General features: G+C 42.8%; 1 protein-coding gene and 1 long non-coding RNA gene across 3 annotated transcripts in view; one reads left to right on the top strand and one right to left on the bottom strand.

The window, feature by feature from the left end:
• Window positions 1-4,865: 4,865 nt before the first annotated feature.
• Window positions 4,866-16,114, top strand: part of plpp3 (phospholipid phosphatase 3) — a 34,434-nt gene continuing 23,185 nt past the window's right edge. For both annotated transcript variants that reach the window (XM_060067989.1, XM_060067988.1), the window contains exon 1: window positions 4,866-5,494. In XM_060067989.1, the coding sequence (XP_059923972.1) occupies window positions 5,356-5,494 (139 nt within the window). In that variant the 5' untranslated portion in view covers window positions 4,866-5,355. The remainder of the gene's footprint in view (window positions 5,495-16,114) is intronic.
• LOC132469876 (uncharacterized) lies at window positions 12,931-13,546 on the bottom strand. Its single transcript, XR_009528502.1, has 2 exons — window positions 13,068-13,546; window positions 12,931-13,025 (listed from the first exon to the last, which is right to left on the bottom strand). It is a non-coding gene; the product is annotated as an uncharacterized LOC132469876 (long non-coding RNA).

The following is a 16,114-nucleotide window of genomic DNA, read 5'->3' on the forward strand; positions in this document are numbered from 1 at the left end:
AAAAGAATATAGGAGCTAACGTTAGTTTGTTGACGTTAACGGTAACGTTAACCCTGGCATGAGCATAGACATTCATACAAGGACTAAATGTTACAGAATTAGCCATTTTTATTTAAAAGATTGTCTGCCGTCGACGCGTGTGCATCATCTCGATGTCTCTTCTTCTTTCTCTTATCCGCCCCAGACTCTTGATACCTTTTCGAGGCAATGTCCAAACACAGGTGTCTGCCGAACTTGAGAATGATGTCGAACATACCACTGGGATGTGGGGGAGGGGGGCACCAAGGGGAGAGAGAGAGGGCCGCACAGGAGACACATCTTTTTCTCGAGCAAATGTTACTTTTGTATTGCTTATCTATTAACACGTTTTACACATGTTCATTTTAAATATATCGCGTTATTATGATTATTATTATGATGATATATTTTTTTTTTTTTTTTTTTGGTGCCCCCCCAGGCACTTGGTGCCCTACGCGCAGTGCGTGACCTACGTGTGCGGAGCGCCGGCACTGTGCACAGATCTACCGATCAACGATGCATGGTCCATTTAAAGCTTCTTAAAACCTTCAGCGTTTTAAAGACAGCCCAATGTGCGGGAAAGATGATGGGATAAACGAATCATCCAAAATCTAGGTTTTATTTTCTGTTTAGATCTATAGGCCTACATTTAAGACAAATAAGCAAATAAGGCCTTAAAGCTTGACGAAAAGGATTTTTTTGCACACTCGTTTTTGTGTTTTTGCCCATAGCATTGAAATTATACGCGTCCGTAAACAAAAATGTGTCGGCCTGTACAATCTCTGATAGTACATCGGATAACCATGAAAATTGAAAGAAAGAAAATTGAAAGAAAGTTTCATGTTTCTTTTTGAAAGAAACATGAAACTTCTACCATAGTTAGGTTATACCATGAGGTTCATTTTCAGATTTGGAGGGAAGTCAGATTTGACCTCTGAGGCCCGGTAGAGGTCAAATCCAAAATGGCCGCCAATAATATTCAAAAGTGCCTCACGTTGGAACCAAACACAGTATAAAAACACTTAAGGTGTCACTTCCCACTAACTTTTGGGTGCCCATTCTGTATCTGATACATTTGAAACCACCAGAATTCAAGAAAATGCATTTAAATCAATATGGAGGTCAAATCATGCAGACATAGGGAGGTGAACGGTGCAAAATGGTTGTTTATTTCCAAAATAACAACAGTAATTGTGATGCCAATAATGATGATGCCAATAATAATGCCAATAATAGTATTTATTTATTATTATAATTAACTGATTTATTATTTAACTTTTAAATAATTCATTTTTTTTTATCTTAACAGTCTCCAGAACAAAAACAGAGATCTGTACATTTAAGTGCAGCTTTGAGACAGGAGCACCGTCCAGTGCACCCTTTCTGGCAGTTACAGCGGATCAGCTCATGGCAAGACTTTGCTGCTTCAGGGAGAGTGGTCCAGAGTGGCTGCCAACCAGTGGTTTCCTTTGTCCAGCCCCAGTCAGATGGCTCTGGCATCTCTGGATCCAGGACCAGTGACTGGTTCCAGATTTTCGTCTGAAAGCAAGTACGCTTGATGTGCTGTTTGAGGGCAGCCTGGGTTGGAGGGATGTTTTCTAAACTCCTGGACTTCTGGGAGAAAAGCTGTTTCCTGGCATCATTCACTTCCATGCTCTCGCTGGTTCGGTCATACATGAGCACCACAAATCGTTCCAGCAGTAACATGGACTCTACACTGACCTCACTTGGCATGCATAGGAGTTCCTGGAAAGCATCACTGACCTCTGGGAAAGACTTCCATGTCTCCCAGGCAGTCTTCTTTCCACGGCCAGCAAATGCAGACACAGTGTCACATCCAGTGAAAGCATGAAAGACAGGGAGAGTCAGGCACTTGATAGGAGTCATTGTGGCAACCATTTCGTGAATAGCGATAAACCGGAAACTTGACCCAACACCAAAGGAAATCCATAGTTCATCAGGAGCTATTTTGCTAAAAGAAGCCACTGCCAACACCACCACATCCGTATCAACGGTACGTATGGTCACCTTCTTACAACCTTTCTGCACAGCATCTGCCACATGCAGAAGTAGCCGAGTGTCAGCCTCTTCTTGCGAACATGGGGCAAGGCGGGCCACACATAAGTCAGCAGGAGAGCAGAGGACTCCAGTTCCATCTGTTGCATACAGTTCCTTGCCCTGTGCTACAGGCAGATTAATGGATTCCCGGGCCAGGAAGGAAAACAACTCTGTTTTGTTTTCATCACACCGAAGGAAGTCTTTCCAGTTCTTGGGCATCACAGTAAGGGGAGCAACCCTTTTCCTCATGCCGTTTCCCCTCTTTTGTCTTGTTGAGGCTTTCAGGCTGGCAGATAGGTATACATCCCAGACAAGGTCAACACGGTCGCCTACCTCTAGTTGAGCAGAGATGTATGGTACAAACACTGTTTCTCCATACTCTTGAAATGTTCTTGATGTGTTTGGATTCAGCATTTGAACCACAACTGCACCATCTAGAATTACTGCATCAGTCTCAGGAACACTCTTGTTTTCGGGCAGATTTGACTCCAGGCAGTGAAGCAGATCTGCTTTAACCCCGAACCGAAGTTTTCCTCCACTTGACAGAGCTGGAGGTGCTGCCTGGTTTTCATGGGAAAAGAAGTGGTTGATGTCTCCATCTCGTGTTTGACATGAAATGTACAGTCTTGAAAAAAGGCCACAGTCACTCTTCAGTGCGGCAAGTTGTGCCTTCTCTTTTGTTTTGCTCTTGACAGGTGGTCTGCTGAACAGTGGCAACTTGTTCTTTGGAAGAGGATGTGTGATAGGTGTTGTACACCTTTCCAGCCTTTGGGTCACAACAGTAGGGCTAGAACCGAGCGAAAAGACTACAACTAAATTTGAACTACAACCAAACTAGTTCCCTTTCCGCTTCCGGCCAACGAGCAATGAGTCTTCCAACAGAAATCAATGGGATTTACAAAATGCGCTAAATGTACAATAAAACACGATATAAACTGTATTTCGCTACGATGCTTGATTCAACCACTCTATTTCATTCTAGACAAATCACGAAGTGGGCTCGATGTTCAAAATACCGGAAAAAAATAATAGCTCACAGCAACATATTGAAAAAAAGAACTATGAACTAGTTCATTTTTTGGAACTGTGAACTTAGTTCAAATCTTTGAATTATGAACGTTGAACTGAACTAGTTCATTTTAAAATTTGTGAACTGAACTTTGAACTAGTTCACGTAGAAAGTGAACTATCCCAACACTGCATAACAGCATTATCTATCAAAACCATCAGTCACAGTAATTCTCTTTCAGTACTATGATTATTACAATGAAACTTTATAGAACATAATAATTAGGTAATAATTAAAGACACAGCCTTATATTAACATGCTAGCTACAAATGTGTTCAAGCCTGGTTGACCGGCTATTTGTGGCAACCATGTAGGCTGGTCTGTTATAAACATTACCTATTTCAGCCATAACAAATTTCACATTACCAAGCTGACATCTAATATACTCTGTTCAATATCTACAATATACTCTGTTCATATCTACAATATACTCTGTTCAATCATTAAACTAGCTTCAGCTCACATAAATGTTGCAGACTATCTTCTAGTTAAGCTAGGATAATTATTTTGATCAATGTCCATGATTTTTACCTCAAAAGCTAGCTAGATAGCTAACTACCAAGAAAAACTCCTTCCTGGCTATGGTTAAATTCATTTGCAATATGAATAATATTATGTAATTTATTATGTAATAATATTGTTTGTTCATAGTCAATCTTTTTACCTGTTAGAATATGTCGGTTGAAGTGCTCTCTAGTACTGTGGCCTTCCATGTTGCCTAGCAACAACGCTCTAAAGCAGGGGTTTTTCAACCAGTGGTCAGCGGTGGTATTGCAGGTGGTCTGTGAAAATGGTCTGGGTCACCTGTGGATAATTCTGTGCTGTGAAGGAATTAAATTAGCCACACATCTCATGAAATAACAACTAATAACTGAATAATACAGAGACAACAAAGAAATTAATTGGGGTACATAAAAAATGAATATTTTTATGTTTTTTTTTACATTGACCTTTACATAAATGCATTTTCTTGAATTCTGGTGGTTTCAAATGTATCAGATACAGAATGGGCACCCAAAAGTTAGTGGGAAATGACACCTTAAGTGTTTTTCTACTGTGTTTGGTTCCAACGTGAGGCACTTTTGAATATTAATGGCGGCCATTTTGGATTTGACCTCTACCGGGCCTCAGAGGTCAAATCTGACTTCCCTCCAAATCTGAAAATGAACCTAATGGTATAACCTAACTATGGTAGAAGTTTCATGTTTCTTTCAAAAAGTGCACAATTCCCCTTGATTTGAGGGCTTAACCGCTGTACTATGAAGTTTTTGTTATTGTAGGGTGCATCCATACAAGTTTTAACCGCTAGGTGGCAGGACGCGCTCAGCTTCTAAACATTCTCGCCAAACCCGCAGAGTCCGAGTCTGATTTGAGTCTGTTAAACGGACCATTTATGTGATGACATAAGAAGACCGTAAATCCTACGTTTTTGAGTAAGATATATATATATATATATATTCATGACGACAATAGGTCTTTGCCTACTAGTATAATATAAGGAAAACACTATTTCTTATAGGAGGAAATGCAGCAGCAAAAGGTTGACTCGTGTGATTGACTTATCTGGTCTTCACTTCTTTGTTATTTTTATAAGCCTCAAATTTGATCTGAAAGAAATCCTCAGATATGATACATGAAAGGTCAACGCCACTAGGCGCGCTGTCCGTCGCTCATCAGTGGCTCTCTTTGCTCGTCTTTTTCAAAGCTTGGTGATGGACATGGACAATCAGTATAGGGATGTGATGGAGCTTCATTAGGGGGCTGTGCCTTGAAGCAGCGGAGGGAATCCTGAGACTGAAGGGGGCGGAGAGGACGAATTGATATAACAAGAGCGGCTCTCAGCGCCAAGCTCTATTCTCACCCTGTTCAAGCCTTGAACCAAGAACGAAAAGGAGTGGGCTTACAATTGATTTTGTACTCAGACAAAATTGCGTTTCTTCTTGAAGTGTACTCAGTCGCACACAAATATAATCGAATACGTCCGACAGTAGTTCTGTTTTATTTGATTTTAGTTCAAAGTTCAATACGAACGAAGGGTCGCATCGCTGCACTGCCGGAGTGAAACTTTTCAGACCTCCGAGTTGGGAATCAGTAACTTTCCCATTTAATGTAATGACATTGATGCGCTACCGCATCTGAACAGATAGGTCTACTGATCTATTTTTTTCACCAGCGGTGTCAGATTTGAATATAAAATAGGGAGTTCTCAAATGCAAAAATATATGTATGAGAAAGCAATGGCTCAAGAGACAAGGAACGGAGGAACCTCGACTCTAAATAACAACAATGGTATTGACAACAGCAAGAGGAAGCTGCTCATAGCTCTAGATATCTTCTGCCTCCTTCTTGGTGAGTCAATTTATCACTTTTTTCTTGTTTTCTTTCTTGTTTTCGCTTGCTCATATTCTTATTGATGATTAATGATTTGGCTTACACCAAAAAGCTTTGATGCCGTGTATTTTAACGTTAATAACCGAATGTATGGTTGAAGACAATGTAAAAAAGCGTTTTCTAATGTGTGCAATTTAGGGTCTAATCGGTTTTAAAGTAAAGTCTGTTATCTTTCACAACAAGGCAACATAAACTGCAACATCCCCTTATCACTAAGGACAGTCAACTGGTGCGCCTGTAGCTATGCGTCCCGCATCATGCATCCTTGTTCATAAAGTTGGCTTCGTTTTAGATGTAGTTACGTTGTGACAGCAAATTTTATGCAATCAGCAGCAGGTACACATCTGAATTCATGGCCCACTTAATAATTAATTAATTAATCATGTCTAATTCCACTGGACAACCAATGATCATTCTCTTGTTTGCGATTAGCTTGGCACTGTCATTATTTTTTTTTACAGGACATTACACCGTGTTGGCCTCTTCCTGCCAGCGTGCCTAGGGCATAAATGTTTTGATGAGCTGTAACCTGCCCGTATTACTGCCCTTTAAATAGCTCACGTCCACCTTTTTATTGCCCTCCTTACCGCGCACTTCTTCCCCTACCTCCAATTGAGATGCCTTTCCAGCAGAGCACTTCGGACAAATATAAAAGTATAAGAACTGTTCATTTTAGATAATGATAGACCAGCACAGCAGAAGCTGACACAATTTCGATTTTTCACAACAGGCATCTCTCTGATTGCCTTTTAGTTGATGTTACTTGATATTCTGTAAGTGTCTGTTCCCTGTTGGCCACACTAGTGTGTGTGTCTGTGTGAGTGTGTGTGTGTGTGTGTGTGTGTGTGTGTGTGTGTGTGTGTGTGTGTGTGTGTGTGTGCGTGTGTGTGTGTGTGTGTGTGTGTGTGTGTGTGTGTGTGTGTGTGTGTGTGTGTGTGTGTGTGTGTGTGTGTGTGTGTGTGTGTGTGTGTGTGTGTGTGTGTGTGTGTGGGCGCGTGCATGTGTTTCGTTGTGGGTCTGTGAATGTGGATTTAAAAAAACGAGTTTGCATTTGGCTGTTGTCACTGTAAACGCTATCCCCTCGCACCTCCAGCCCCCGTCTCTCTTTCTTCTATCCTTGTTGTCCCTTTCTCTCACTACAGAAGAGGATTAGAAGAGTCAGGCCCGACTTATACTCTCTTTCAGAACCTATCTGCACGTCCCAGGCCAGCTGCCCCCCCCCCCCCCCCCCATCACTCCACATTCGATTTCTCTCTTTCTCTCTTTCTCTCTCTTTCTCTCTCTCAATTTCTTACTTTTGTTCTCTTTTTGTCTCTGTCTCTCTGTCTCTCTCTTTCTGTCTAAGAGAATGCATCGAATAATTTCTTAAACATGTTGTGGGTTGTCCAAAAGGAGAGAGAGAGTGAGAGGCCAATAAGATAGCAAAAGAAGTCAGAGAGACAGATAGGCCGAACACAAGTCTGACGAGACCTTCAGGTGGAAGCCTCAACAACGGTCTCAGCGAGAACCGAAGGGCCGGGCTGTGAATCCTGTAATACAGGGCAGAGAGATTTTAATGTTGGGCTCACTACACAGTCTTCACAAAAACCACACACACACACACACACACACACACACACACACACACACACACACACACACATCTTTTCCACTATGTTTAGCTGCTTATTAAAGTGCCTCAGAAACAGATGCATTGTTTCATCTCCTCCTGCATAAAAGCATGCAGACTTTAAGCCCATGTGTAGCAAATTTCCTGTTCAAACCAACTTCCTAATGGGTGAAGCTGCGGGCCTGACGCCTCTTTAGCATTCAAAGGGACCATACACTCACACACACACTCACACACACACTCACACACACACACACACACACACAAGCACACACAATTCTTTTTTTGTCATGCTAAATAGAGGCTGGCTGCCTCACGCACGATTGGTAGTCCTGCTTCAGGCAGGCTGTGTGTGTGTGTGTGTGCGTGTGCGTGTGTATGTGTGTGTGTGTGTGTGTGTTCAGGGGGGGTTTGTTTGAGGGGTCATAAGGAGGGGGGTCCCAGGAGAATGGACAAGTAGGGACATCGGGGACTTGAGAGTAATTTAAGGGTGTGGGTGAGGGTCGGCTCACTCAACTGTCTCGGGGTGATCATAACTATGTTCATGAATATTTTCTCCATTATGCACAATTCATTTCCCATTTTCCGGATGGTATTGGGATGGATGGTCTGATGCTGGTTACTGGTTCCTTATTGAAGGTTTTATCTTCATTGTTCTTGAGGCACCAAGAAAGAACCTACAGAAGAACATCTAAGGCCATCTTAAGCCCACCACCACACCCACACCCACACACACACATACACACGATCCTGTCAACAGTTTTCCGGGTGACCACAGCCTTTGTCTCAATGCCACAGGTTTATGAAAACAGCACAGCAGGGCCCATGTACAGCGAGAACACAGTTGGCAGCATTCCCTGATTTCAGTTTGGCTGGGATTCCATGGTCGTTGAGCAGCAGACAATATTTAGCAACACTGCAAAGACCGCTCGTGTAACTCTGTAAATACACACTTAAGCAGACCACAGGCTCTGGGAAATCACTGCTCGCTAAAGCTTCTTCCTTTTTTTTTTCTTCTTACTCATGTGCATATGCCTGGGACTGGCATCATTATTTTGAATGGATAATTGTGTGTGTGTGTGTGTGTGTGTGTGTGTGTGTGTGTGTGTGTGTGTGTGTGTGTGTGTGTGTGTGTGTGTGTGTGTGTGTGTGTGTGTGTGTGTGTGTGTTGGGAGGGGGGGGGGGGGGGGGGGGCATATCACAGAGGGACGCCTTTCAGGAAATGGTGCCTCTGAAAGTAGATTCACCAAAGCCCTGATTTTATTTGACACAATGGGTTTTAAATGATGTGCTGGGCTCCATAGTCTGTTTGGTGTTGTGCACTTGTGCATGTGGTTGTTGTTTTTTATCAAAAAAAGGCATTGACTAGCCCGCAGACACAGGCGAAAATTGTGTGTACTCCTGTATTTATGTATGTTTTGTGGTAATCTAAATATATGTACATAAAGATGTAATATAAAGAAGAGAGAATACCAGAGAGAGTATCGAAAGTAGCCTTAAAGTTCATTTCCTCGTTTCACGCTTCTCCCTACCTGTGCATCGCACAGTGCTGTATGTCAGGTGTTTGGCTTGTGGCATTTGTAGAAGACACAATCCAGCCCGTCTGGATTGTGCATGGCAGAGCAGGGGAGCGTAACCTTTAAGGCAAAGGGGAATGGGGTTGGTAACAAGGCCGTGTCCCTATATAGCTCTAGCACACTCTCTCGCTCTCTCTCTCTCTCCACCATGAAAGCCAATTATGGTATTATGGCCATGCGTCTGCACGCCGCTCATTAAAGCAGAAAAGGTAACCTCTGCCTCTCCAGCCATCAACCACTTTAATGCTGAGCCACTTAACAAATATTTTTAAGAATTTCTCAAATTCATCTCCTGGCGGCAGCGTTGCTCTCTCTGCAAAAAGTTGTAAACAAAAGTGGATATCTGGTGCAATTTTCTGTATGAGTGAAACACTAGGTAAGGTGTGTGTGTGTGTGTGTGTGTGTGTGTGTGTGTGTGTGTGTGTGTGTGTGTGTGTGTGTGTGTGTGTGTGTGTGCAGAGTTGAGTTCAGGAAAGGGTGGGAAGCGGAAAGGTAGTGTCGGTCAAAGTTAGGTGTGGTTGAAAATGAATCCTGTCATCATGTATTTTTTGACTTGCTGCCCATTTCCCCCCCTCTCCTCCCTCTTCCCTTTCCTCCTAACCCCAGACCCCCCTTTCCCTCCCCTCACCAGAGTGGGGGTCGGTGAGTTTGCAGACTGATAATTAATATGACACTACATTTTGAGCAATAGGAATGCATATGGAAAAATTCTGAAAGAGAGGAGAAAATAAAAGTACTTTGTTGATGATTTTTCAACATGTTTTGATCTGTTGTGTGACTTTCCTTGATCACTTACTTGTTTAGCTGAATAATATTAGGTGAGTGCTGCATACAGCGCCAACTATGTTCTTCATAAGTTTTATTCTTTCTTTCTTTCTTTCTTTCTTTCTTTCTTTCTTTCTTTCTTTCTTTCTTTCTTTCTTTCTTTCTTTCTTTCTTTCTTATTCTCTACAAACTCTGGCACCCATCTCCTTCTCAATTTTTCACCTAGAGACTCCATTCAAATTTAAAATATTCAGAATGGCATGGAATCACGCGCTTCTTTTCAGATTTTTGAATATTTTATACTTTCTAAGATATTCTACTTTTAAAAGACAATCTATTTTAACATGGGAGGACGGCGGAGCCGTCTTCTGGTACTTCAACTATTTAACCGTTTATCTTCGTTCGAACCATTTAACAAAATAACACACTTGTATCTTCAATAATATCTAAACGGAATTTCGATATCATTTAAACTTTCTTCAGAATCACAGTTTTAGTTTCATACCGGCTTCGTTTCAGTTGGTCTCATTGATTTACGTTGACGCTGGAGCGTGAGGACGTTTAGCAGTGTTGCCAGATTGGGCAGTTTTTCCCTCAAGATTTCAATAGTATCTGTCTGCGTCCTGCAAGACGGAGGCGTAACTTGTAGTAGGAGGCGTAACTTGTAGTCAGAGGAGGCGTAACTTGTAGTAGGAGGCGTAACTTGTAGTCGGAGGCGTGTCTAGTACTTTTCTAAATCGCGGAAGTGATCTGTATGCAGCAGTGGTGCGCGGGTACATAAATGACCGCAACTCGGACCTCAAATATTAGGCCTTATATAAAGATAATGCACCCGACCCGCTCATTTAAAAATATGCTCTTGATTAGCTTAATCTTGATATGCTCTTGATTAGCTTAATCATAGCCTTACTTGAAACTGACATCCCTGAGTCATATGCATTTAAGAAAAGAAGCCTATTACAATTTTACAATGACATGTAATGCATATAGCAGTTTAACGTGGGGAACCTATTAATCCCTTTATACCTTTAACAAAAAGACTGCAGATTTATAATTCAAATAATTGTATTGAATACATATTGTTATTGATCGCATGCTGCATGTTTTCAAGGTCCTGCATGAGATATAAAACAATGAATTAAAATAAATATTACTGATAGAAACAAGACAAGAACAATGTCACTAACAGGAGGATAGTTATGAGAAAGCCTTCATATTATAGCGTTCACATTACAAGCCCTCATTTTATATATATTTGCCGGTCTTCAATACATGGATTTCTCAGGTACGTCATCACTGTTGCACTGTGCAAACTCGGGGCAGAAAGAAGCAAGCAACATCTACTAGCCTGTACAGTATAGAGTATTATGTGACTATTCAGTGTGCATCTCAAACGTGTGCATCGAACTAACTTCACCGAGGTGGCGAAAGCTGGGGTTTCTTCCAACGTTAAAACAGTAGGCCTAAGCGTTCGAACATTTCGTAAAGAATGTTAAACAGTATCACAACCACAAGTAGTCTGCCCTAGTTCTAGAGTTCATTAAGCTTGTAAAAACAAAAAAAATCGTTCTTGTTAATCCACTTCTTTTTACTTACCGACATGAATATCTGGAGATCCGACTTCAAGGAAGATCTCGTGTGAACCGTGATCTACAAGGCTTTTTTTTACCGCGAAAAGAGAAGATCTCGCCTGGACCGTGATTTAGAAATGTACAAGTTACGCCTCCTAGTACAAGTTACGCCTCCTAGTACAAGTTACGCCTCCTACTACAAGTTACGCCTCCGTCTTGCAGGACACAGACAGACCCTACTCCAAGATTTGGCTCCTTTTGGAGGACTTTCAGGCAGTGTTGCCAGATTGGGCTTTTTTTCCCGCTCCATTGGGCTACTTTTAATCACGCACCGGCTCGCTATTCTCTTAAAAACACACGCACGCGCACGCGCACCAGCAGTGCAGGGCAAAACATCGTAACCTTCAGATTCTTCAGTTCAATTCATTTTACATTTCTGCAATTTTTAGCAATGCTTTGCGCTTTTCATTCTGCTGCCACTTTATTTTTTTCCAACCATTTACATTTTCTTAAATGGTGTGCATGTTTACAATGTTTGCTCCATTTAGACTTTTGAACTTTTGTTCAAATCCCTTTACTTGATTTAAGCCATTTAACATTTCTTTATGTCTTAATCTATGTGGCTTTATTAAAAAATGTTTTCAACCTCACTTTGCACAACAGCACTCACCGCATTTTCTGCAGGAAATGCATTTTATAGTTTAACATATTATTTCCAATATAAGTAAATCTCCAGACACAAATTGGCTGGATGGTTGACTCTATCTAAAACTATGTCCACCCATATAAAGCATGGTCACAGGTGTAGAGTGATCACAAGCACCCTTTCTCTCTCTCTCTGTTGGTCAGCCAGTGTGGCCATTCTGCAGGAATAGGGATTTGAAGTAAGGTCACAGTCTAATTTTCAACACAATGCTGCGGCTGTTGAGTCAGACGTAGCTGCAGGTCTAGTTTATGGGTTGTTCACATACTCCAGTGCTTACTTTATGCATAAATGGATGTTTAAAAGGGTCAACCGTCCTTTTCTCCTTACGTTCTTTCTTTATCAGTCGGTTTGGATTCCACGCTAACGATCGGGGCATACAGACTTGTCGTGGTACAGAAGAAACGCTGCATCATACAGATGGGTGTAATTTGTGAACCAGCTCACATAGTTTTCAGCCGTCGTTTAGCACAAACTTTTCTTGACGTGATGCAAGGTATTGCACCTTGCGCATGCATGCACACCTTGCGCAGGCGTAGAGAAATGCGCATTGAGGACGCATCACACAAATGCAGGATGTACTTACATGAAGTATATCACAGCCTTCAGAGGGAGGGTGATTTATTTATAGTTTGTAGAGATAAAGAGCACTGTTGTGTCTTCAAAGCAGTGGTCCTGATCAACAGAGGCCCATAACCTGTGTTCCTTAGTAGTATCTCACACATTGAAACACGTTTGTTTGTCCATTTACTAATGTGGGGTCATGATGGGTGTTTTTGTGTGTGTTTGTGCGCCTGTGTGTGTAGCGTGTTTAAGCCCTTTCAGTGTTACTTATAGGGCTAGTTTGACCACTCTGGGCGCTACAGTTAAACAACAACCCCCCGGTCTGTGTGTCTGCATCAGGGCTGTGATTAGAGGTGTGTGTGGGTGTCCGTGTGTGTGTCTGTGGGCCCCGTGGGATTTTTTGAGGGAGACGAAGAGCCTAGGGCTATCATTAAAATGGCTCTATGGCTTACGAGCAAGAGACTGTGTGTGTGTTTGTGTGTAACTGGCACATGGTTAGCATGTGTGAGCCATATTTGGCCCTGGTGTGTGTGTGTGTGTGTGTGTGTGTGTGTGTGTGTGTGTGTGTGTGTGTGTGTGTGTGTGTGTGTGTGTGTGTGTGTGTGTGTGTGTGTGTGTGTGTGTGTGTGTGTGTGTGTGTGTTCCCTGTGGGCAGCCCGGCAGCTTGCCCATTCACTGAAGACGTATTATCTCAGATGATCTCCTTTTCTTTGCACTGAAAACACAAAGAATAGGCAAAAACGACTTGCCTTTAGTTTGATAATTGTTAAATTCTATAGCTTTATAATAATTTCTCTAGTCCGTCCTTAATCTTTGATTACGACCTCCCTTTTACCTCTGAGATAACCATAACACAAACTGCTTGTTTAAATGATAATTATAGGATCCTCCAACGTAAACTATTGTTATCAGTAATTCCTATGTGTTTTCCAGTCTGTGTTTGTGTTGTCGTTTGGTGTTGTGAATGAAGATTGTGTGAAGTTCTGTGTGTGTATGTGCGTGTGTGTGTGTGTGTGTGTAGGCATAGAGGGCATTTTGTAAACATTCACCATGGCAGTATGCCAATGCAAATTAAAAGTTTACTCCGTGCCTTGCTGGCTCATATGTCTTCATGCTAGCTTTCTTCTCGTCAGATTCTTTCACTGTTTCTCCCTTCAGCATGTGAGACATAAGCAGGCAATGTGTGTTCAAAAGACTGAAGAATGAGCTCTGTGGGTCCTCTTTCTCCTCCCCTCTGCTAAGCCGTACTGCTACAGCATGGAAGTATCAGACAGAAGTGGAACAGCAGGCTTCATAACAGCCTGCTGGCTGAGGCCTGGGGGCCCCACGATGCATCTCACTGTCACCATGTTGTCTCCTACCGGGCCCCTACTTCACTGTCATACTGGGCCCTCTGTCTGCATTTCTCCCTCCCTTTCTCTCACCCCATCACAATACTCTTTGTGTGTGTGTGTGTGTGTGTGTGTGTGTGTGTGTGTGTGTGTGTGTGTGTGTGTGTGTGTGTGTGTGTGTGTGTGTGTGTGTGTGTCTCGGCACAGATTATGGGTAGTGGGGGAAGATGGGGTGGGGGTGGCGGAGGCCTGATTTCACTGTTTTCTTTGAACAATGTCCCTTTTGATGCATCCCAGAATGCATTGTCTGTTAACGAGAACTAATGGGCTTAAAGCAGACAGGAGGAGCGAGAGTAAGCAGAGGGAGGGAGAGGAACAGAGGGGAAGAGGGAAACTCTAGCCAGCCTGTTGATTATCCCTCAGTGGTTTACGGCTGTGGCCGTTGCTAGCAGCAGATCTTTGTTAAAGTGGATGGTAGGCCGTAATGCTTATCTCTCCTTAGTGCTGGCCTGCGCTGTGTCCTAATCAGCTCAGCATCTTTATTGGCCTCGGCCTTATCTGGGCTACAGCCACCACAAGACCTGTCCCCCTTTGCATACAGAGAGCAGGCAAGTCATGAAAATACACCCCTTTAGTCCCAGTACAAACACTGCGCTACGCACTGCATTCACACCGCAGTCTCACTTTTAACGCCTATTGTTGAGGTTTATGGACACCCTCACCGCTATCCAGTCACCAGTCGTGACGGCATAGAGGCTGCAAACTCACATTCATACATACACTCTACTCTCCAACTCTCTCTCTGAGAACGCTTGAATGAGTCAGTGCGTTTACATGGGACAGCTAGATCGGATTAGGCCTTATACCGAACGGACCGTTTAAATTATCCGAACGTGCATGGCCTTTAAGAGATCGGATAATGGCCGGAGCATGGCTGAATCCGCTACCCTAGGTGGCGCTGTAGCCCTTTCAGCAACGGGTTATAGAGCCACTTCTGGTTGACCTCTACGTCCCCGCAACAACAAACACAGGCGGCATTCGAGAAGGATGTTTTCAGTAGACAGCTGTGAGTTCACTTCGGGTCCATGTCATTTCTCCGACTCTACATTGTTCCTACCTCTCGCCGCCGGAGGAGTCCGCATACGACGGAGAGGTCGGAACAATAAAAAAAACTTTTAGATGCAGCTGTTGTTGATCCCCCACTCCGACACCACCATTAGGATTTCCCTGTGGCGTTGTGATCCACCTCCGGACGGCTCTACTGCCTGTCCTGATAGTGCCCACTTTAATCTGAAACACAACACAGGAAACGTGTTAACATCTGACAGTTGTCCATTAAAGGCTTTGCTTTTGATGGCGATACACTGAATTCATCTTGATAACAGATCTTACACTATGTATGTTTGACAAGGTAATGTGGCAGAGTTAAATAGTGATTTGAGGTATGTCTGCTGTTTTATACAGCTTAAGTGGGACCTGATGAAAGGGACTGGCACTTGAGGCCTCCATTCCTAAACTCCCCTTGCAGGTGCCTTTTGCGTAAAGAAAATATATTAAAAATGCCCCCAAGGGTTTGTCCCAATAAGTGGCCAAATGTAAAAAGCATTTATTTCTGTGAATAAAAATCTCTCTGAGTAAGCACATGCTTCTGCCTGCGGCCCCTCAGTCACACACATAGGAAAAAAAGACAGGGATTCACTCTGTACGCTGCTCTGCTGACCTCAGCTGCTTCTGTGTATGTATGTGTGTGTGTGTGTGTTAGTCTGTGTGTGAACGTGATTCCTAAACAGTCACTGATGGGTTGGTAGATGAAGCTGGGGGTTGGGGGTGGATGAGGGCTGATTTTGTTTATTTGGATCTCCAGAACATTTTAAAAGCCTCTTTGCGGCTGGAAAAAGGGCTTTGTAACTGAAACATGTTTTGGAACTGATGTGCTGGAAGAGCCAACAGAAAAACACATTTACATATTCTTATGTGAACAGATATACATACACACTACAACCGAGACACACACACACACACTCATACAAAGCCAACTCATGCCCCCACTTTGCTGGGTTCAGATGGGTCTCGCTTGCACCGAGAATAAATGTAAAGAATTTTCCGAAATACTCGCTACACACACATCACAGAAGCTCTGACAACAATTTTAAGAGCCGTAGGTATTGGATGTGTCCCAATAAAGGCATAATGATTGCAGAGTTTGAGCTCAAAATAGATCTGTATGTGTACTGGGTCCTTCCTCACTTAAGATCCCACCACTCATGAGAAATCCAATATCCACTGCCCTGAAATTCAAGGTTTGCTTACAGAGAAGACAACGTATATTTTCTACACATATAAATGTGTGTTTGGCTTGTGTGAGTTAGTTAAGTCCGAGCAAACAAACTGGTGAGTCCAACAGCAAGATCCCTCTCTCTCTCTCTCTCTCTCTCTCGCTCTGTCTCAATTCCTGTCC

Source organism: Gadus macrocephalus, chromosome 12 (assembly GCF_031168955.1).
Source record: "Gadus macrocephalus chromosome 12, ASM3116895v1".
Classification (NCBI taxonomy): domain Eukaryota; kingdom Metazoa; phylum Chordata; class Actinopteri; order Gadiformes; family Gadidae; genus Gadus; species Gadus macrocephalus.